Source organism: Plecotus auritus (genome assembly GCF_963455305.1).
Source record: "Plecotus auritus genome assembly, chromosome: 5".
In the NCBI taxonomy this organism is placed as follows: domain Eukaryota; kingdom Metazoa; phylum Chordata; class Mammalia; order Chiroptera; family Vespertilionidae; genus Plecotus; species Plecotus auritus.
Window position 1 is genome coordinate 109,083,533 of NC_137776.1, and position 24,329 is coordinate 109,107,861.

General features: G+C 38.0%; 1 protein-coding gene across 1 annotated transcript in view; it reads left to right on the forward strand.

Moving 5' to 3' along the window:
• Positions 1–24,329, forward strand: part of FANCC (FA complementation group C) — a 320,900-nt gene that overhangs the window by 132,699 nt on the left and 163,872 nt on the right. Inside the window, exons 4-5 of the mRNA XM_080669394.1 lie at positions 1,098–1,182; positions 10,335–10,429. Of these exons, the coding sequence (XP_080525520.1) occupies positions 1,098–1,182; positions 10,335–10,429 (180 nt within the window). The remainder of the gene's footprint in view (positions 1–1,097; positions 1,183–10,334; positions 10,430–24,329) is intronic.

Below are 24,329 nucleotides of genomic sequence, written 5' to 3' on the forward strand. Positions count from 1 at the left end.
AGGCCGACACTCTGTCCACTGAGCCAAACCAGCTAGGGCAGCATGCATATTTTTAAATCTTAAGCTGTTTTCTATTTAGTTGGCCTATTTTTGTCTCAGGTTTTAGGTTGTTGTAGACAGTCTAGTGCCATTTAGCATATAGTAATCAAAGTAGTAATAAACAGAGATAAATATCTTTGGCCGCTTTTATTTCTTTTTATAAGTTCCAGAGTTTTTGTCCTCCTAAACCTTCTTTGAAATAGCCCTTCTGGAGCTGAGTTAGGATCATCTTTTATTTTGTTAGAACAGTGGTCAGGAAACTCATTAGTCAACAGAGCGGCAAACCGCGGCTCGCGAGCCGCATGTGGCTCGTGAGCTGCAGTTTGCCGACCACTGTGTTAGAATAAAACTCCAGGATAAAGATAAGAGATTATAAAGATATTAATTACCCATAATGTTTTTTCACTGTTATGTGGCCTTTGTTATTTTTAAATAAAGTGGCATTTCCTGACTGTTAAGTATGAGTAAAGTGAAGTAAATTTGGTAACAAAATTTATTTTACTAAATGTGCTGTACATCTTAGTCTTGGTGACCTGGTTTAAGGATGAACAAAGGTGGTTGTTAGGGTTGCCGAAGGAGGAACGCATGAGGCCAAAGTGGTAAAGAATTATGAATTTATTAGGTCATCTGGAAAACCAGATGGGCTGAGCCCCAAAATGACACCAGCACCCAGGGACAGGGAGTCAGAGATTTTAAAGGACTTTGGCGGGCTTTTCCTGGGCAGAGAATTCTCTGGGAGGGTCCCCAGGGGAAAGATAATGGTCTTAGCAAGTGGAATGTGGTCTAAGCAAAAGGGAATGTTGGTTGTGAAATGACCTAAAGGTCAGTTCCCAGGGGAGAGGGTATCCATTCGATTATTTGATCAGACCTGACAGTTGCTTGTTAAACTTTATTTGAATAACATGCTGAAAGATCTTTTCTAATTTTATTTTCCTTACTTTTCTTAAATATATACTAAAACAAGAAGCATTCAAGTTCCCTCAAGCCATAGTGTCAGTTCAGTCTTTCTGAGTGATATAGGTCCCTTTTACTGACCAAAGCGTAATTTTCTTTTACAGGATTCAAGTACAATCATTGAAAGATTCCCCACAATTGGTCAACTATTGGCAAAAACTTGCTGGAATCCTTTTATCTTAGCATATGGTAAGAATCCAAAGCATGCTCTCTCAAAACACAAACTTCTAATAATAACTTTAGTCTGCATTGCTTACTAAAATACAGAGCTTTAAATTATAAACCTGTTTTCTATATTTCACAAAGCAACTTTTTAAATGTATAGTCTTTGCTCGATTACAAAATGGCATCCTTCATTGTTTATATATGTTTGTGTATGTTTGTATAGATAAACATACACATACACACACACACACACACACACACACACACGCAGATCTGTAGGGAATAGAATTCTGTGTGTTAGAGCGTAGAAACTCCCTGATGATTATCATAACCTCATTTTTAATTCAGTATAAAATGGTTTTAATAATGAAATAATTTTTATTTCCCAGTTTCATATTAGCACACGTACTGTTTTTCATGTGTAAAATTATTCTTCAGAGTCTGAATCCTTCATGACTCTACCATTATTTAGGGATGACAACTAGGTTTTACCAAAGATTAAGAGGAATTTGGGAGTCATTGGGGAGGTGTAACTTTACTCATCTACTGCCTACCTGTCCCGCCTCATTTCCTGTTTAATTCCCCACAACTATACCACATGCGTGGTAGCCAGGTCAGATTACTAACTGTGCCTGAGGTGCATGATGTTAGGGCCCGTGACATGCAATTCTTGATGTCTGGAACTCTGTTCTCCTCTCTCCTCCTCATAAACCTTTTAAATCACCTTGTTGGGGCTTAGTTAGGAATCTGTCTTAGTATTTCCATATCCACTGGCATTTCCCTTAATTATACAGTAACTAGAGGCCCGATGCACGAAATTTGTGCAAGAGTAGGCCTTCTTTCCCTGGGCTACCGGCACCGGCTTCCCTCTGCCATCCGGGACCCAGGCTTTCCTTGCAGCTCTGGCTTCATCCGGAAGGTTGTCCAGAAGGCCATTATTAGCATATTATGCTTTTATTATTAAAGATACTTACTACACTGTTTATAATTGTTGGTTTGCCTGTCTGATATCCTGGAAGACTGAATGTCTTTCAGGAGCAGGAACTGTGGTTTTAGTTCTATGTCATCCTAGGGCATATGGTAGGGTGGAGCAGGTGCATCTGAAGGTGCACAATTGAGGCTTATTGCCTTGAATTGACTATATTATTAGCTAATGTAATACTTACTTTTCATATATTTTAGTCAAAGATTGATTGTGTAACATGATATCAGAATAAAAAATAAAATTAGTATTTCTCTTTGATGTTTTAAAGAATTATGCATTTTCTCTCTCCTAACCTGTCATACATAAGTTACTATAAGAAACATGAACTAGGTGGGGAAGGGACATTAGCATTTGGTCCTGTGAGCATACATGCATGTGTGCATTGAACACACTCAAACTCACTTTCTCTGGCCCCACCCTCATCTACTTCTCTTCCTCTCCACTCTGCCTCTTGCCTCTTCTCTCTTGAGTTGATCCTACCTACCCCAACCACTCAGCCTGTTCAAGTTCTTTTTTTATAAATCCTCACCTGAGGATATTTTTCCATTTATTTTTAGAGTGAGAGGAAGGGAGAGAGAAAGACAGAAATATTGATGTGAGAGAAATACATCAATTGATTGCCTCCTGCATGCACCCCGACAAGGGCCTGGGCTGGGGAGGAGCCTGCAACCAAGGTACATGCCCTTGATCGGAATCGAACCCGGGACCCTTCGGTTCGCAGGCCTACGCTCTATCCACTGAGCAAAACCAGCTGGGACCTGTTCAAGTTCTTGATCTGAAAGGGCAAAGCCTTCTTTGTACAGCCATCACTGTACTTGCCACTCTTACCAGGGCCATACATCCCTGTCCTGTATTTATATATTTTAGTGGTGCCACTGAAATATACTGCTTATGAGCTTACTTTGTTTTAGGAATTTACAGATGCAAGCCATCACTTGTTATTCATGAATGCCACAAGCACACTACAGGGGATGGCCTCTCTCAGGATCCTTCCTGGAGGCCCTGGCTTTGGGACTGGAGTATCCAGCTAGGCAATTAAGTGAGATGGGAAACTGACAGCAGATCTTAGTGCAAATTTTTTATTCTGAAAAAGAGTGGAAATGAAAGGAATATACCAGTACATATTTGCCACCTAATATTTAATTTTTTTATATATTAAATTAAAATTTCAAATAAAACTTAATTCTTTAAACTTTAATTCTGTAGTTTAAAAGCATGAAGGCAGCATTTTTTGAGACAATAAATATTGTGTTCAGCTGCCAAGTTTGGGGGATAATTGTTACACAGCAATAGATAGCAAATAGTGAGGAAGAGAGGTTATAGCTGTTATGTTTAATTATGAGTAAAGAGATAGAATCAAGGGTTCCAAGGAAGTAAAGGCACTCATTCAGAGAACACCACTGAATAAAAGGTGTCTCTCCCTTTCTATTATTACCTACTTTGTCTCTTTTCTTTCCGGTGTCTCCATTTCCAAATACTTCTTTCTTCCTTATCCTTATTTCAGATCCTGTTCTCACTTACCATTATGGGAGACTTATTTCCTTAATGGAAACTGTTTACGTTTGCTGTATTTAAAAAATAATTTTGATGTTATATAATTGTAAAAAAGACCCTTTCTTGAGAGAAAATGCCCAACCAATGAAACAACAGCATAAAGCAAGTTCTTCTATGCCTGTCAGTCTTTTCAATGAGCTCAGAATCAAAGGTGTACCTCAAACAGGAAACTGAAATTTAATGGGCAGTTCAAAGGGCAGCACAAGCATTGAAACAGAGAGAGATGAAGAATTTGTTTCTGGTTGTCAAAGGGGGCCAATGGACTGAAGATGAGGTGCTAAGGAAAGATCACAGACGATACAAGTTTACGCCATAGGGATAAAATTACTCCAGCCTCCACTTTTACAAATAAGGAACCAGAAACCTAGAAAGTTCCATGACTTGTCTTAAAAAACCCCATCTCATCTACTGTCCTCCAAGAGTCAGCTCTAGCATGAGCTCCCCTGTGAAATTCTCCTTCTCCTCCGATCCTTGTTCTGACTTCTGGTCTCTTTTCTCCTTAAGTGGAAAGTGAGCAGAAATTGTGAGCTGTGTTTTCCTAGGCCTTGGCATACAAAAACAAACAAACAAATAAAAACCAAAACAAAAACCTCAGTAAATATCTGTGCAGTGCACATATACATTCAGGTGAAGCTGGCCAGTAGGAAAGCCAGGATTAGAATGCTTCCACCACATGGTGTGATCTTCTGGGGGTTAGATCATTACATGGCAGACTTTAGAGGTGTGGGCTTTTGGCTCTTATTAGCTTTGTATTCTGGGAAAAATGTCTTCTCTACTCTAATCCATAATTACCTTTTTTGCAAGACTATCATCAAGAACTCATTTAGATCCACTATACAATCCACAGAGACCAGCGCAATATGAGCAGTGCCTCTGATTCTACTTCTTCAATTCTATAACACAAACTCCCACATTTTAACATTCTGAATTAGGGATGTCGTACATGTACCATGTATACTTAAAGGTTGGGTGAAAATTTATTTGGCTTTTCTTTTTCTTTCTTTTTTTGTTTTTTTGTTATTGTTAATCCTCATGTGAGCATTTTACTAGTATTTCCATTGGCTTTGAGAGAGAGAGAAAGAGAGAGAGAAAGAGAGAGAGAAAGAGACATCGATGTGAGAGAGACACATCAATTGGTTGCTTCCTGTACACGCCCTGACTGGGGTGGGGATTGAACCTGCAACCTAGAATGTGCCCTTTACCGGGTATCAAACCTGCAGCCCTTTGGTGCATGGGCTGATGCTCTAACCACTGAACACACTGACCAGGGCTTTTTTTTCTTAATTTTTGAGAGAAAAATTAATATACTAGGTGTACCGGTTAATAATGCGGATTTTTTTCAATAGATGGAGTTACACATATGTTGATATATATGTGATTTGATATGTATGCTATTTTGTTGTATTGACAACAAGCTTCAAAACTTCATATGTCAAATTTGCTGAAGGTGTTAACATCATAGATATTTTTACACTTAAAAATGTCGAATTTCATGCCCAAAAAAGAGCATTTGCGGGAAGTTATAATTCATTACTTTATTTTAAGAAAAGTGCTGCAGAATACTTCAGGAAGCTTATGGTGAACATGGTCCATCTCAAGATACTTGTGAACGCTGGTTTAAACACTTTAAAAGTGATGATTTCGATGTGAAAGACAAAGAACATCCAGGTCAACTGAAAAAGTTTGAAGAGCAATAGTTACAAGTATTATTGGAAGAAGATGTGTGTCAGACTCAAAAACAACTTGCAGAAAGATTAAACATTGCTCAACAAACAATTTCCGATCTTTTACAAGCAATGGGAACAATTTTAAAGGAAGGAAAATGGGTGCCACATCAACCGAACGAAAGACAAATGGAAAACCGAAAAGTCATCAGTAAAATGTTGCTTCAATGGCACGAAAGAAAGTCTTTTTTGCATCGAATTGTAACTGGCGATGAAAAGTGGATTTATTTTGAGAATCCCAAATACGCAAAATCATGGTTGATCCAGGCCAGCCATCAACATTGACTGCAAGGCCAAATTGCTTCGGAAAGAAGACAATGCTCTGCATTTGGTGGGATCAGGAAGGTGTGGTGTATTATGAGCTTCTAAAACCAGGTGAAACCATTAATACTGATTGCTACTGACAACAAATAATCAATTTGAACCGCACTTTGATTGTGAAATGACCAGAATGTTCCAGAAGACACAGCAAAGTAATTTTGCTTCATGATGATGCACCATCACACACTTCAAAACCATTTAAAGACACATTAAAAGATCTTGCCTGGGAAGTATTAACCCACCCGCTGTATTCACCAGACCTTGCTCCTGCAGATTACCACTTGTTCCGATTGATGGCACATGCACTTTCTGAGCAGCACTTCAAAACGTACGAAGAAGTGGAAAATTGGGTCTCTGAATGGTTTGCCTCAAAACAAGAGAAATTCTATTGGGACGGTATTCACAAATTATCTGAAAGACGGGGAAATGTGTAGCTAGCAATGGACATTACTTTGAATAAAGCACTTTTGATGTTTCTCTTGAAATTATTGTGTTTTCTTTGATTACAAAATCTGGCATTATTCACCGGTACACCTAGTACTGTTGAACTAAATATGTGAAATATCTCAACACCTGGGAAAAACTCCTATCTTTTCTATTATTTTAGATTTAAGCTCCATGCATTAACATTCTCTCCTTTCTTTTTTTAATTTTTATTTTAGTGTTGAATGTCTACATTTTGGAAATGCATTCCTTTTTAACCCAGAAAGCTGTTTGTGTAAGCTTGTCATAGGACTGGTTCCAAACCAGGGATTCTGCCCCTGACCCCCATATGGTCCAGGACCTCAAGGCTCTTGACTTGCGTAGAAAAGAATTCAGGAATGAATCCCAGGGAGAGCGAAAGCAAGTTTTATTTAGGCAGAGAAAGAAAGAGGTCTGGATGTGGGTTCCTGGAGATAGGATCAGGGGTTGAGCCCAGGATTGGCTGCCACCACCTGGTGCCCCCTGGTTGCAAGTCTCACAGGGCATGGCCATGAAACAAGTGAAAATACATGTCTGAGTGGACATGAATCCCAAGTCAAATTTATAGAAAAGATTCCTTTATTAACTTTTGGTCGAGAATATGTTTGTATATTTTCGGAAAATACCTCCAAGACCATGTGGATTCCTGCAACAGAGAGGAATTGACAAGACTGCTCCAGCCATGAAGACAGAAGAGAAACAGTCCAGAAAAGGAAGATGCTGACGACGCCTTGCCATACTAGCAGTCAGCAGCTGTGCGTCGCTGTAGGTTGCCCAGGACCAAACCAGAGAGGGTCGGACCTGCATTACCACCATTTGTCCACCATCCAGAACTGAAATATCATTGCTGACATGTACACATAAGGAACTGTTTGACATTGAAATTGGGACTCAAAAGAACTGTTGGCCCATAAAGAAACTCACTACAGACTGATTCATTTGCCTCTCAGCATAACCATTACTGCTTGTCTCATTTTTGGTTCTTATAAGTGTATTTCTAGTATCACATGATCTCACTCATCTAGGGGAAATAATGAACAACTTAAACTGATGAACAAAAACACACCTGGAGACAGGGAAGCATCAATCAGACTGTCAAACCTCAGAGGGAAGGTAGGAGAGGTTGCGGGGAAGGGGAGAGATCAACCAAAGGACTTGTATGCATGCATATAAGCCTAACCAGTGGTCACGGACAACAGGGTGGTGGGGGCATGCGTGGGGAGGGGTTTGGGATGGGAATGGGGGGGGATGAGGACAAATATGTGATACCTTAATCAATAAAGAAAATAATAAAAAAAAATACTTGTGAGTTGTGCCTTGTGTGGTCAGTTAGTTCCTGGGATTTTATGTGTTTTCAGTTTCTGAACTTTGTGGTACCAAATTCTGTCTTTGCCTTTGGGTTGAGAGGGGGTCTTGTTCCTAATGTGGTCTGTTTTGGAAGTGTCATAGCGTTTCTGGCACCAAATTCAGTTTTTGCCTTCTGATTGGGAGGGGGCCTTGTCCTCAACATGGTCGCTTCTACAAGTGTCATGATGTTTATCCACCCCCCCTTTTACTTGTAATGTCAGTTTTCATTATAATGATGGTAAAATGGACCTCCATCGTGGATTGATCTGATTTTAGCCAGTACTTGTTGATGACTCCTGTGCACACCACAGGAGTTTCCTGCCATAAACAGTTTCCCTTTGACCATGTGTGGAGGTGGGGGCTTTGCTGAGAGGACCTAGCTAGCAGCTTATCGGCCTGTGATGTTGCTCCTACTTTCTCATTCCCCTGGTTGGGAGTTTTTTCTAACTTTTTTCTGTCCTGTCTCAAGTTTATCATTGCATGTGTCTGTCACACTGTGACACAAAGATGGAATTTCTAATATTTAAAACACAGGCCATATAATAGTCACATTTTTAATCAGTGGAATTGGTTCAACCTGAAGAACGCTAGGATCATTAGACGTTAAATTATATGATATTTGAAATAAATTGATCTCAGGCAAGCTCATGAAAACTAGGGGAAAAAGTGAGTCCCTCCGAATAACTCCTGATAAGGTTTGTTTAAACATGTTAGTTATTATGAGACCATAAGCCTATAGATATTTATGGGTTTAAGAAATACTGTTAGTGTCTTGTGGTGTGTGGTTAAAAATGCAGAGGTAGTTTTCTGTAGTTTGTATTTTCCTTTTTTAAAAAAAAATTAATCCTCGCCGGGGATATTTTTTCATTGATTTTTAGAGAGTGGAAGAGAGAGGGAAAGACAGAAATATCGATATGAGAGAAATACATTGATTGGTTGCCTTCTGCATGCGCTCTGACCAGGGCCTGGGCCAGGGAGGAGCCTGCAACCAAGGTACATGCCTTTGACCGGAATTGAACCCGGGACCTTGCGGTCCACAGGCTGACACTCTATCCAATGAGCCAAACTGGCTAGGGATTCTTTATTTCTTATTAATGAATCCCTTAGAGATGCTGTGTTTATGAGATAGCAGAAGGTAAGAAGGTAAAGGGTGAGAAGTTGAGTGTTTCACCCCAAAATATGCTTTTCGAATATTGATTATTTTAAGCTGGTTGTTTTTAATTAACAAAAGACTTAGATAAAAAATGTGATCCCCTCCCCCCTCCCCCTGCCCCCAACTACTAAAAGGATTTAGAGAGGACCTGCTCCAGGAAGGAAGCTATTATAGATAGCTATAGTTTAACATGAACTAAGTATGATAGGGAGGAACCCAGGAAGGCCCTTTGATCGAAGTCCTCTCTGTGACCCTTGTTAAAAACAGTCCAGCAAACATTTACTTACCAGACGTTTGCTTTTCCATCTCCATGTGAATTGTCTTGCTGCCCTTTAAAGTCCAAGACCATAATCATCATCCCCTGTCCTTAGCTCAAGGTAACATATAAGCCTTAACTGCCCTACTTCTCCTTGGGTCCTATATTCTTTTTATTTTTTAAAACATATTTTGTATTGATTTCAGAGAGGAAGGGAGGAGGAGGAGGAGGAGAGAGAGAAACATCAATGATGAGAGAGAATCATCGACTAGCTGCCTCTTGCAAGTCCACTACTGGGGATCGAGCCTGCAATCTGGGCATGTGCCCTGACTGGGAATCAAACTGTGACCTCCTGGTTCATAGGTCGACTGTCAATCATTGAGCCAACACTGGGAGGGCAAGGGTCCCTTATTCTTATGGAACCTCCACATGTGCATACATAATAAGTTTGGTCATTTTTTCCTGTTAATATGTCTCATGTTAATTTGATTGTTAGTCCAGACAGAAGAATTTAGAGGGCTAGAAGGAAAATTTATTTTTCTGCCCCCGCCAGGGCATCAGGTGGTTCTGCAGAGGCTTGATGCCAGGTGCTGGGTTTCCTCAGTCCCACCTCCATGGCCTTGTGATAAAGTCCATAGCTGCTTGGCTCTAGTTTAGGTAACTGACATCTTCCATCTTTAGGCCTCCTTTGCTTTTCAAACCTGTTACAAAATTTCCAGCTGGAATGGATTCAGTGTCCAAAAGAGAAAAAAAAAGGCTCACTAAACAGTTATTCCCATCAAATACAAGATTTCAAAGTTCAGCATTTTCATCACATATTTACTAAAGTTTTAAATTTCAGAGTAAAAAATTAAAAGCATGTTAAGAGGCTTCTATTTTATGCAAACCGTTGGGTATTAAACAATCTTTTTGCTGAGTTTGTTTTTAAAAAGGGAGGGTGTTTTGGCGAATTAGAAAGTTAAAAGATTAAATCTGAAAGATTGAGTGCTGCCTATAATAATTATGTTGCCTTAAAGAGGTTGAAACTACTAATGGTTTGAAATAAGAAATAAAGAATTGATCTTGAGAAAAGCCCAATTCTTTTAGTTCTTTCCATCATTCTCTTTTGACTTTAAAAGTTGCTGCTGTAACAGAAAAGGAATTAACCACACAAGTGCTGAGCATACATGATCCCAAACCCACAAGAAGAAAAATCCTACAAAGTTGTTTCGCACGTGGTCCTGAATGCTTATTCTGTGAACTTAGTAGTTTGAGATTTTCCTAAAATATAATAAACGTATTTCCTGTAAATATAATGTTTTACATTTTTAATACTGTATATCTTTTCCTTTTATTTGATTAAACCTACTCATTTTAGTTTTTTTCTCTTTGCAGATGAAAGCCAAAAAATTCTAACATGGTGCTTAGGCTGTCTGATTAACAAAGAACCACAGAGTTCTGGAGAATCGAAATTGAACTCCTGGACACGGGTAAGAGCATAAACTTGCCCTGCATTGCTTTGAATTAAATTGTTTAAAGGTGCTGCTGACTGTCTAGTTCAGGATGTTTTAGAAACATTTCAAACATACCTTTTGCTGTTACATTGTCTTGCTGAGTGTAAGGTTAACGAGATTTTATTTTTGTTTGTGAATTCTGTAAAACATTGGTCTTTAGGGTGAACTTTCCTATGCCTCCAAGACCTAGTGTTGAGTGGTTTTGGAAAGTTACTTTCAGGTAATTTAAAAGAATGCAACCTATTTCCCTCTAGCAATTGCTATCCTTCCAAAAATTGTTCCTCCCTACCAACCTAGTTTAAATACTGTAATTATGTAATTCCTCTCCAGGTGCTTCTCTGCCTCTCTCAGAATCTATTCTGTAGTAAAACTAAAATTCAGAAGTTCCCTGGGGATAGTAGTCTTTATTTTGTGTCCCCAAGTTGGTACCCAGGCCAGTATGCTCAGACTAGCAGCTGGTGGTAGTTGGCTGCTGTTGCTCACACTGTCAAATTGGTTACTCAGCTGTGCTAGTCCAGATAGCTGACAGCTCCCTGCATTCACCATGGCTGTTTCTGCTTCCTCTTGAAGGGCAGACACAAGTTGCAGACTGTTGTGAGGCTGGGCTGTGACTGCCCTCAACGCCAGCAAGTTGGCTATTCTTTTCTCTTACTCCCCATTGTCTTGCTGTCATCACCCCAAGGACTGGCTGATGCCTGTCAGACTACTTAGTATGCACATGGTTCAGGTTGCTGTTTAGTATTATTAAATCACCCACCTAGATTAATGCATGTGGTTTTGTCTATCAATCTGACTGGTGACATAATTTCATTCACTGCTTTTTTGACCATTCCTTTGTTTAATATAAAATTGCAGACAGAGATGGCAAAGACAGTATTTGTAATTCCTGTTATATTCAAAGAATAGCAGGGAAAGGGAAAGAAGAAGTGAAAAGGATTGGGTGAGGGAAGGAAAGAATGCAAAATTGAATTAGAAGGAAAATTAACATAAAGAACAGAAGAAAGGAACAGATAAGTGGAATTAGAGTTGAAATAATAGAATAACATATTTAGTCTTTAAGGTTTTAAATTGTTGCTTCTGTTGAGTATGTGATATTTTAATGATTAATTAGGATATATTTTTTTTATTGCCTAGCTCAATAGGTCCTGACATAGACCATCTAATTAAAGTTTTTAGATGATTGGGTTAACTTTTTAAAATTTCACTGACTCTATTAGCCCATTAAAAATTTTCTAGCCTTGCATTTTATTCTGTGGGTTTCTCTTATTAAATGTAGTATCTGTTTATCATTAGGTAATTATTTAGTACTAGAGGCCTGGTGCACAAAATTTGTGCATGGGTAGGGTCCCTAGGCCTGGCTGGCAATCAGGGCTGATAGGGGCCTTCCAGCTGCTGGCTGGGGCCTTCCTTCTGGCTGCCAGCCAGGGCCTTCCTTTGTTCAGCACCACCCCCTGATGGTCAACATACATCATAGTGAGTGATCAAACTCCCACAGGGGCAATTTGCATATTAGGCTTTTATATATATAGATAACTCAGGGAGAGAAAGTAAAAGCACTTCTTTCCTATCTTCAGAGAATTCTCAGACTGGCCAGGTCATCCAAGGGCAGTGTGATTGGTTATTAGTAGAGCTGTAAATAGGTGTGATGGCAACACAGAGGAGGAACACTTGCTCAGACTTCAGGGTTTGGAGACATTTCCAGGGGGAGATGATGTATTAGCTGAGTTTTGAAGGATGACTAGAGAGCAGGGATAGAGTTTTAAGAGTGATATTGCTGTCAGCAGAAAGAGTATGTGCAAAGAAAGCATGGTGGTGAGAAAGCAAATGTTGCATTTGGGGAACTCAGGTCCTTAGACATATCTGAGGTTGGGATGTTACAGGGTTGGTGATGAAGCATAAAGCCTGAGAGACAGGCAAGCACCAAGTTATGTATGAGTATAAGGAGTTTCTATTTTATCTTGGAGGCAGTGAGGAAACCGCCAGAGTATTTTGAACAGAGAAATCATGTGGCCAGGTGTGAGTCTTAGAGACTTAACAGCAAAAGGAAATTGATTTGGAAGGTGGCAAGGATAGTACTTTGGAAGCTAATTTAGTGGTAAAGGTGAGAAATTGTGAGGACCTGAATGAAGTGGATAGGAGGGGCCAGATTTATATTAATAAGGTAAATATCCAAAAGATTTAATGGCAAATCAAGTGCAGCTGTACTTAGATGTAGGTGTAGTTGAAAATACCGTTCTCTGGAGAGCGAGCTGATTTGTAAGAGAAGGGTTTCCAGTCACCAGGGTAAAGGAATAGGGGAAGCCTTGGGTGAGAGTGAGATCTATCTCCTAGGGAGAGTACCTAGAAAGGGCCTCAGGACAACCTTGAGAGACATTGGCAGTTAAGGAGTGGGTGGGAGAATAAGGTGCACTGCAGACTAAAAATGGAGAGTCAAGGAAGTAAAAGGAGATAGCAGCAGCAGCATTTTAAGAAGGAATGAGTAGCCATCATTCTAATAATCTAATGCTATAGTGCAGCACTGTCCAGTAGAAATAAAATAATACATAGATAAGTTTAAATTTTCCAGTAGCCACTTTAAGAAACATAAATAGGTGAAATTAAGTTTAATAATTTTATTTAACCTAGTATATCCAAAGTACTATCATTTCAACATATAATTAATATAAAATTATTAATAAGATTATTTTATAACCTTTTTTCATACTAAGTCATTGAAATCTAGTGTGTATGTTACACTTAGGCTTACATTACATGTTAATTTTGATGCTAAGTTTTCAGAAATTCTTGATCTGTAGTTTTCATAAAATTTACAGTTGAAAAAGTAGGTTCATATTACACAAATTATTCCAAAGAAACCTATGACTGAATCAAATGTCAGTTTTTAAGTTTAATTAAAATTTCAAAATTTGCCTTTTAAAAAATATATTTTTATTGATTTCAGAGAGGAAGGAAGAGGGAGAGAGAGATTGAAACATCAATGATGAGAGAGAATCATTGATCAGCATGCCCCACACTGGGGATCAAGCCTACAACCCAGGCATGTGCCCTGACTGGGAACTGAACCGTGACCTCCTGGTTCATAGGTCGATGCTTAACCACTGAGCCATGCCAACCGGGCAAAATTCACTCTTTATTGTTTGTACTCACTATATTCGAAGGGCTTGATAGCCGCATGTGGATAGTGGTTACTGTATTGGACAGGGCAGCTGTAGGGCACAAAGCAAGTTAAGGACTGAATAGCACTAATTAGATTTAACCACTAGTAGGAATGACCTTGGTGAGAATAGATTAATGGAAGGTTGAGGGAAGTAGCCAGAGCTACAGATTGAAAAATGATGTGAACATAAGGAAGTGGAGATGGTAAACTTTGTTACTCTTTCAAGAAACTTAGCAGTGAAGAAGGGAGTCAGGAGGTGGTAGTCAGACTAGATCATAGTACTGAGTTGGTTGAAATTGAGAAAGACCTGAATAGGGTTCTGAAAAGAAAGTGCTGGTAGGAAGAGGTTGAGGACATACGAGATTGGAAAAACAATTTTCCTTCTCATTGTAGTAGACAGGCCTGTAATACTAACTGATAAAAAAGTTGTCTAGAATACTATTAATTGTTTAAGTATTAGCAGTCTGAAGCTAATTACATAAACCTACCTACATAATCATATAATGTTGACCATAAATGCAGCAAGACAGAAGATACTTGTTGGTTTACGAATCAGTTGTACATCTTGGGTATACTTTCCTGGACCTTAGAAGTGATACTTTCTCCATAAAAGTTTTAGAGGGACATATTACACACTTAGGATGTGTAACTTGTCATCCAATAGCCTTCTGAAAATTATATAACAAGCCATATTTTAATGTTTGTTAATTTTATTTAATGAACACTTATTTAGAGGCTGGTATATGCAATGCTGTTCTAATTGTGGTAATATAATCTTAGGCTTATTCTGTGTTCCTAGAGTATCACAAGTGTGACTGAAACAGCCTGAGTGAAACACCAAGAATTTCTTCTATAAATTCTAAAATTCAGTAAAAATTCAGATTAATTATTAAATTTGGAAATGATAGACCAAGTCGTATTAGTTGTATTTTTAGAACAGAGATGAAATACACATTTTGTTTCATGCTTGCCATAGTTAGCATATGTTAATATGTTATGCTGGAAATACATTAACATAATGTGTTTTTTGGAGTGTTGCTGGGAACCTCAAGTATGCCATATAATAACACCATATTAATGATTAGTGTTACAGTGTAGAAGCTGGTTAAGTCACAGGATTCTTTTACATCTCTTCAGAATACTTAGTTTTTGAAAAACAGTTTTACTGATGAATCCATTGGACAGATACTTTTTGAGCAGCACATACTGTTTGCCAGGTGGTATGACAGAGGCTGAGGATACGTAGTGGATCTAAAGACAGCATTATTTACAGAAGCCAAGATATGGAAACAAGTGTAGGTGTCCATCAGTGGATGGTTGGATAAAGAAAATGGATTTTATACTATATATGCAATGAATGTTATTCATCCATAAAAAATGAAATCTTGTTATTTCCAACAACATGGTTGGCCCTAGAGGTCACTATGCTAAGTGAAATAAGTCAGATAAAGACAAATACCACATGATTTCACTTATATGTGGAATAAAAAAATAACAAGCTCATAGATACAGAGAATAGATTGGTGGATGTGGAGGTTTGGGGTGGGGAAAAAGGGTTAAAGAGTACACATTTCCAGTTATAAAAGAAATACCTGGGGATATAATGTACAGCATGGTAACTATAGTTAATAACACTGTATTGTATATTTCAAAATTGCTAAGAGAGTAGGTCTTAAAAGTTTTCATTATAAGAAAAAAGAACTGTTTTGCAGTTGTGGTGATGTATGTTAATTGATTTATTTTGGTAATCAACTTGCAATACATACAAATATCAAATAATGTTGTGCACTTGAAACTGTTATATGTCAACTATATCTCAATAATAATAAAAAAGTCTCATATGCCAAAATAAAGTAAGGGAAAGAGATGATGAAGTTTCACTATTAGAATGTTCTCCAAGGAGGTGACTTTTTAGGAGAGATTTAAATTAGCTGAAGGAATAAGCCCTATTTTTTTTTTTCCAGCCTATCAATGTCTCTCTCCCACATCTATGTCTCTGTGTCTGTCTGTCTGTCTCTCTCTCTCTCTCTCTCTCTCTGTTGGGGGAGGAACTCTGACTTCTGCCACTCCATCCTGTATCCAAAGCCCTGTCTCCTTGCTCATGGAGGTTCTCCTACTACCTGTGGGATCTACAGCCCTATTTTTTTTTTTTAATTCTACTTGGTTATCTTTCTTTTCTTACTGATTTGTAGAAATTCTTTATATGTGCTGATTATAGGTACCATTTTTATTGCATGTATTGCAGCTATTTTTTTCCACGCTATGGTTTATGTGTTTACATTTTCTCATTTTCTTTTAAGGAAGATTTTTTAAAAATTGATTTCAGAGAGAGAGAAAAGTGGGGAGAGAGTCAGAGACAGAGAGAGAGAGACAGAGAGGGAAAGAAAGAGAGAGAGAAACATCGACATGAGAAACATTGATCAATTGCCTCCCTTACGCATCCCGACTAGGGATTGAACCCACAACTTAGGTATGATCCCTGACCAGAAATCAAATGTGCAACCTTTTTGGTACATGGTATGACACTTTAACCAACAGAACCACTCGGTCAGGGCTCAAGGAAGATATTTTAAATTTTATTATAGTGAGATTTATCAATCTTTTTATTTGTAGTTAATAACTTTGTATCTTATTTAAGAAAATTTTCCGTACTCCAGGGTCATGAAGATCTTCCATCTTCTAAAAGTATATTGGTTTGCCTTTGCCATTTGGTCTGTGATTACCTGTAACAGTTTTATTGAATGGTTTAAGGTGGGTGTCCATATTTATTTTGCTTCCGTATGGATACCCCATTATCCCAGCACCATTATTTCAAAGTCCTTTCCTCACTGAAGGAATAAGCTCTATTTTGCTACCTTCATAAAAAATAGGGTGTCTTTGTATTTAGGTGCAGGTATAAGCCTAAACCTCTCGATTAGTCTCATTGTATATGATGGTTAATTTTATGTGTCATCTTGACTGGTCCATGGGATGCCAGCTATTTGGTCAAACATTATTCTGGGTGTTTTGTGAGGGTGTTCTGGGATGTGATTAACATTTAAACTAATAGGCTGAGTAAAGCAGATCATCCTCCCTAGTAAGTGTGGATTTCACCCAATTAGTTGAAGGCCTGAATAGAACAAAAAGGCTGACCCCTCCCTATAAGAGTTTTCTCTATACTGGACTCTAATAAACAGTGGTTCTTGAGTGAACTCCAAATTGTATTTTTTTTTTTTTAGTGTAACACATTATTATCAGAGCATTCTACAGGGAGTACCCTGCATTTTTAGAAAACCAGTTGTCTCAGAGATGATGGTGTTTGTACATTGAAATGCAAGACAGGCAGTGGACACAGAAGAAGCAGACAGTAGGTTTGATGCTGGCAAAATGGCACTAGGGATTCGTCAGCCAAGGGGCAGACACAGATATTTTGGAAACAAGATTATGTCTACGCCTGTTGCTAGTTTCTATTGTTATAGTAGTCCCCTTTATGGGCGGTTTTACTTCTTGGCCATCCATAAATATTAAATGAAAAATTCCAGAAATAAGCAAGACAAAAGTTTTAAATTGCATGCTGTTTTGAGTAGTGTGATGAAGTCTTATGCCATTCTACTTCATTCCACCTAGGATGTGAATCGTCCCTTTGTCCAGTGTATTCACCTCGCTTTTTCTCACCACGGGGGCATCGTGTCATCTCACATCATCACAAGAATGATGACTACAGTATAATAAGACATTTTGAGAGAGAAAGAGACCGCATTCACATAACTTTTATTACAACACATAGAATGATCATTTAAAAGGTAAAATAGCATCATTCCTGAGGCCAATTAGTGAAAGACAGCAGAGGCAAGGTGGAATTCAGGGACAAGACAGGTACCCCTTCAGGTAGCTGAAGATTCCTCTTCCAAAGCTCCCCTCTTGTAAAGCACTGCCAGTTGTAAATGAATGCTCTCTCTTTTGTTTTGTTTTACTTTCTTTATTTTTACCATTTTTATGTGTCTGTTTATTTACTTATATCCTATCCATCCACCCCTTGTTGGCATCCATCCACTTGTTATCTATATCTATAGGTCTGTTTCTATTTTGTTATTTCATTTGCTTTTTAAAGATTTCTCATATAAGTGAAATCATATAGTATTTGTCTTTCTCTGGCTGACTTGTTGAGTTATTTCACTTAACATAGTACCCTCTAGGTCCATCAATGCTGTTGCATATGGCAGGATTTTATTCTTTTTTATGGTTGAATAATATTCCTGTGTGTGTGTGTGTGTGTGTGTGTGTGTGTGTGTATCTCACATCTTCTTTATCCACTCATCCATTGATGGACATCTAGGTTGCTTCCATATCTTAGCTATTACTAGTAATGCTGCAATGAACATAGGGCTGCATTTATTTTTTTTTTTGAATTATGTTTTTGGTTTTGTTTTGTATAAATACCCAGAAGTAGAATTGCTGGATTACATGACAGCTTTATTTTTAATTTTTTGAGGAATCTCCATACTGTTTTTTATTGTGACTTCACTAATTTACAATCCCATTAGCAGTGTACCAAGGTTCCTTTTTCTCCTCATCCTAGCCAGCATTTACTTCTTCTTTTTTTTTTTTTTCAAATTTTTATTAAGGTATTATATGAGTACATATCTTACCATTGCCCCCCCCCACCCCACTCCCATACCTGCCCTCACCCCCCAATGTTTTGCAGCCGTTGGTTACTCTTATATGCATGCATACAAGTCCTTCAGTTGATCTCTTATTTCCCCCACCTCTCCCTAACCTTACCGCTGTAATTAGACACTCTGTTTGATGCTTTACTGCCTCTGTAACTATCTTTTGGTTCATCAGTTTATAATGTTTTTCATTATCCCTAAATGAGTGAGATCATGTGGTATTTTTCTTTCATTGACTGGCTTATTTCACTTAGCATAATGTTCTCTAATTCCATCCAGGTGTCTACAAATGGTAGTAATTCCTTCTTTTTTATGGCAGCATAGTATTCCATTGTGTAGATGTACCATAGTTTTCTGATCCAGTCATCTGCTGACGGGCACCTAGGCTGTTTCCAAATCTTAGCTATTGTAAATTGTGCTGCTATGAACATAGGGGTGAATATATCCTTTCTGATTGGTGTTTCTGGTTTCTTAGGATATATTCCTAGGAGTGGGATTACTGGGTCAAATGGGAGTTCCATTTTCAGTTTTTTGAGGAAACTCCATACTGTTCTCCACAGTGGCTGCACCAGTCTGCATTCCCACCAGCAGTGCACGAGGGTTCCTTTTTCTCCGCATCCTCGCCAACACTTGTCGTTTGTTGATTTGTTGATGATAGCCATTCTGACAGGTGTGAGATGGTATCGCATTGTCGTTTTGATTTGCATCTCTCGGAAAATTAGTGACTTTGAGCATGTTTTCATGTGTCTCTTGGCCTTCCTTCTGTCTTCTTTCGAAAGGATTCTATTTAGGTCCGTTGCCCATTTTTTTATTGGATCATTTATCTTCCTTTTATTAAGTTGTATAAGCTGCCTGTAGATGTTGGAAATTAAACCTTTATCAGTGATACCATTTGCAAATATGTTCTCCCATACAGTGGGGTTTCTTGTTGTTTTGTTGATGGTTTCTTTTGCTGTGCAAAAGCTTTTTATTTTGATGTAGTCCCATTTGTTTATTTTCTCTTTGGCTTCCATTGCCCTAGGGGCAGTATCACTGAAAAAGTTCTTTTGGCATATGTCTGAGATTTTGCTGCCTGTGGATTCCTCTAGTATTTTTATGGTTTCCTGTCTTATATTTAAGTCCTGTATCCATTTAGAGTTTATTTTTGTGTATGGTGTAAGTTGGTGATCTAGTTTCATTTTTTTGCATGTATCTGTCCAATTTTCCCTAACACCATTTATTGAAGAGACTGTCTTGACTCCATTGTATGCTCATGCCTCCTTTGTCAAATATTAATTGCGCATATTGGTTTGGGTCGATATCTGGATTCTCTATTCTATTCCATTGATCTATATGTCTGTTCTTGTGCCAGTACCAGGCTGTTTTGAGGACAGTGGCTTTGTAATACAGCTTGAAATCTGGTATTGAGATCCCTCCTACTTTATTCTTCTTTCTCAGGATTGCTGTGGCTATTCGGGGTCTTTTTTTATTCCAGATGAATTTTTGGAGAGTTCTTTCTAGGTCTGTGAAATATGCTGTTGGTATTTTAATGGGGAGTGCATTGAATCTATAGATTGCTTTGGGTAGTATGGACATTTTGATAATGTTGATTCTACCAATCCATGAACATGGTATGTTCTTCCATCTGTTTACATCTTCCGCTATCTCTTTTTTCAGTGTCCTGTAGTTTTCCGCATATAGGTCTTTTACCTCCTTGGTTAGGTTTATTCCTAAGTATCTTAATTTTTTTGGTGCGATGGAAAATGGGATTGCTTTTTTAGTCTCTCTTTCTGTAAGTTCACTGTTGGTGTATAGAAATGCCATAGATTTCTTGGCGTTAATTTTGTATCCTGCTACCTTGCCGAATTCATTTATTAAGTCTGTTAGTTTTTTGATAGAGTCTTTCGGGTTTTTTATGTACAATATCATGTCATCTGCAAATAAGGACAGCTTTACTTCTTCTTTTCCAATTTGGATGCCTTTTATTTCTTCTTCTTGTCTAATTGCAATGGCTAATACTTCCAGTACTATGTCAAACAGGAGTGGTGAGAGTGGACACCCTTGTCTTGTTCCTGTTCTTAGGGGAAATGGTTTTAGTTTTTGCCCATTGAGTATGATGTTAGCTGTGGGTTTATCATATATAGCTTTTATTATGTTGAGGTATGATCCTTCTAGTCCCACCTTGTTGAGAGTTTTCATCAAGAAAGGGTGTTGGATTTTGTCAAATGCTTTTTCTGCATCAATTGATATGACTATGTGATTTTTATCTTTCAATTTGTTTATGTGATGTATCACATTTATTGATTTTCGTATATTGAACCATCCTTGCATTCCTGGGATAAACCCTACTTGGTCATGGTGTATGATCTTTCTGATGTACTGCTGGATCCGATTTGCTAGAATTTTGTTGAGGATTTTGGCATCTACATTCATGAGGGATATTGGCCTGTAATTCTCTTTCATTGTGTTGTCTTTATCTGGTTTTGGTATTAGGGTGATGCTGGCTTCATAGAAGGAGCTTGGAAGTGTTCCTTCCTCTTGAATTTTTTGGAATAGTCTGAGGAGGATAGGTTTTAGTTCTTCCTTGAATGTTTGGTAAAACTCTCCTGTGAAGCCGTCTGGCCCCGGGCTTTTGTTTGCCGGAAGCTCTTTGATGACTGCTTCAATTTCTTCCATAGTTACTGGCATATTGAGCTGTTTAGATTCTTCCTGATTGAGTTTTGGAAGGTTATATTTTTCTAGGAATATGTCCATTTCCTCCAGGTTGTCCAGTTTGTTGGAATAGAGTTGTTCGTAGTATTTTTTAACAATCCTTTGTATTTCGGCGGGATCTGTTGTTATTTCACCTCTTTCATTTCTGATTTTGTTTATTTGGGTCCTCTCTCTTTGCTTCTTGGTGAGCCTGGCTAGAGGTTCATCAATCTTGTTTATCCTTTCCAAGAACCAGCTCTTGGTTTTGTTGATCTTTTGTATTGTTTCTTTGGTCTCTATGTCGTTTATCTGTGCTCTGATCTTTATTATTTCCTTCCTTCTGCTTACACTGAGCTTTTCTTGTTGCTCTTTTTCTAACTCTTTGAGTTGTTGGGTTAGGTAATTTATTACCCCTGTTTCTTGTTTTTTGCAGTAGGCTTGTAGAGCTATGAACTTCCCTCTCAAGACTGCTTTCGCTGTGTCCCATAGATTTTGGATTGTAGTGTTTTCATTGTCATTTGTTGTCATGATGTTTTTTATTTCTTCTTTGATCTCTCTGGTAACCCAGTCATGGTTTAATAGCATGCTGTTTAGTCTCCATGTGTTTGATTTCTTTGGGTTGTTTTTATTGTAGTTGATTTCCAGTTTTATGCCACTGTGGTCTGAAAAGATGCTTGATATGATTTCTATCTTCTTGAATTTGAAGAGACTTTGCCTATGTCCCAACATATGGTCTATCTTTGAAAATGACCCATGTGCACTTGAGAAGAATGTATATTCTGTGGCTTTGGGGTGAAATGTTCTGAAGATGTCAATTAATTCCATCTGGTCTAGTGAGTCATTTAGGATTGATGTTTCTTTGCTGATTTTTTGTTTAGAGGATTTGTCCAATGGTGATAGTGGGGTATTAAAGTCTCCTACTATGATTGTATTGCTGTCAATCTCTCCCTTGATATCCTCCAGGAGTTTTTTTATGTATTTGGGTGCTCCTGTGTTGGGTGCATATATGTTTACCAGAGTTATTTCTTCTTCTTGGATTGCTCCCTTTAGTATTATGAAGTGGCCTTCCTTATCTCTTGTTATGTCCTTCACTTTGAGATCTAATTTGTCAGATATAAGTATTGCTACCCCAGCTTTTTTTTCAGTTCCATTTGCCTGGAAAACCTTTTTCCATCCCTTCACCCTCAGTCTGTGTGCGTCTTTTTTTCTGAGGTGGGTTTCTTGTAGACAGCAGATATATGGGTCATGTTTTCTTATCCAATCCATTACCCTATGTCTTTTGATTGGGGCATTTAATCCGTTTACATTTAAAGTTATTATTGATTGGGGCATTTAATCCGTTTACATTTAAAGTTATTATTGATAGGTACTTATTTGTCGCCATTCCTATTCTTTACACCTGTGTTCCTTCTTCGCTTCCTATTTCTTTCTTTTTTTTTTTTTTTACAGCAGACCCTTTAGCATTTCTTGCATTGCTGGTTTGGTGGTAATAAATTCCCTTAGTCCTTTTTTTGTCTGTGAAGCTCCTGATTTTACCTTCAATTTTGATTGACAGCCTTGCTGGGTACAGTATTCTTGGATTCAGACCCTTCCTTTGCATGACTTTGTATATTTCATTCCATTCCCTTCTGGCCTGATGAGTTTCTGTTGAGAAATCAGTTGCTAGTCTGATGGGGGTTCCTTTGTATGTAACTTTCTGTCTCTCTCTGGCCGCTTTTAAGATTCTTACTTTGTCGTTGGTGTTTGCCAATTTAATTATAATGTGCCTTGGCGTCGGTCTTTTGGGGTTCATTTTGCTTGGGACTCTGTGAGCTTCTTGGATTTGTGTGGGTTTTTTCTTCTCTATATCAGGGAAATTTTCTGTCATTATTTCTTCAAATAGGTTTTCTATTCCTTGCTCAGCTTCCTTTCCTTCTGGAACCCCTATTATGCGGATGTTGTTTTGTTTCGTGTTGTCCCAAAGTTCCCTTAGGCTCTCCTCCTGCCTTTTAATTTATTTTTCTAGAAGTTGCTCTACTTGGGTATTTTTTCCCATCTTGTCTTCTAGCTCACTGATGCGGTCCTCTGCTTCTTCTAGTCTACTCTTGATGCTTTCTATTGAGTTCTTTACAGCAGCGATGTCATTTTTCATTTCTTCTTGGTTCTTCTTCATATCCTTTGGTTCTTGCTCATATTGTCGAATTTGTCTTCCATTCTTTTCAGCCACCTTATGACCATTTCTCTGAATTCTTTTTCTGGAAGGTTGCTTGCTTCCATTTCGTTTACTTCCTTTTCTGGTGATGCCTGCTTTTCTTTCATATGCGGGCTGTGTCTTTGTCTCCCCATGGTCTCTCTTCTCTGGGTGTCTGGTTATGTATTTCTCTCTCTCCTGCGTCGATTTAAAGGCACAAAATACAGCACTACCAGGTACAACACACAAGGCACTGAACAGAAATGTATTCACGATATTAATAACCTCCAATAAAGGTGACCACCAGAGAAATGCAAATTAGGGGATAGTAGAGAAAGAAGAAGAGGAAAAAGAAAGAAGAAGAAGAAAAAAAAAGGGGTGTCAAAATGAAATTGGGAAAAGGGAAAAAAAGAAGAATAAAAAGTAAGAGAGACAAGAAAGAGACTAAGAGAGAAAGGGAAACAGACTATATATATTGGGGATAAAACTCCAATAGAACAATCACTTATCCCAGCAAATGCCAGCAACAAGTACCTGGGGATTAATACAAACTACAACACCAACTAATATTGAGTGAGGCAAGGGAAAACAGAAGCACTAAACAAACAAAAAAATAAACAAAAGAAGAATAAGCAAAACAATCTCACAAAAAAGCATAAAAATTCGATATAATCTACATTCCAGCGAACAACAAAAAAGGACAGAGAGAAAAACAATTTTTTGGATAGTTAAGACAGCGAAGAGAGAGGTGTGTATGGACTTGGAGCAGGGGATTGGAGATCAGATATATAAGTAGGGTGAAATTTTAAAAGGGGGTAAACAGAAAGAATAGGGAAAATCTAAAGCAGGAAAGGGGTAAGATAAACAGGACACTGAAAAGGGAAAAGTGAGGAAGAGAGTGATGGCATAAAGGTAGATTTGAGATAGAGTAAAATGATGCTAAAGGAAAGATCAAAATAGAATGTAGAACATTAATCCCAAAACAAAATGAAGAGAAAATAAAATGACACTTAAAAAAAAAAAAAAGGTAAAATAGCAGTAGTAATAATACGGATTGAAAATAAAAATGTAATAATTAAAAAGGTAAAATCAAGTGAGGAAAAAAATTAGTTTCTTGAGTAAAAGATGCAAAAAATGAAAATAAAGAAATAAAAAATAAAAATAAAATGTGGAGTAGTGAAGGTCATTCACTTCCTCTGTTGTTCTGTTTGGCACGCCTGTTTCTCAGTC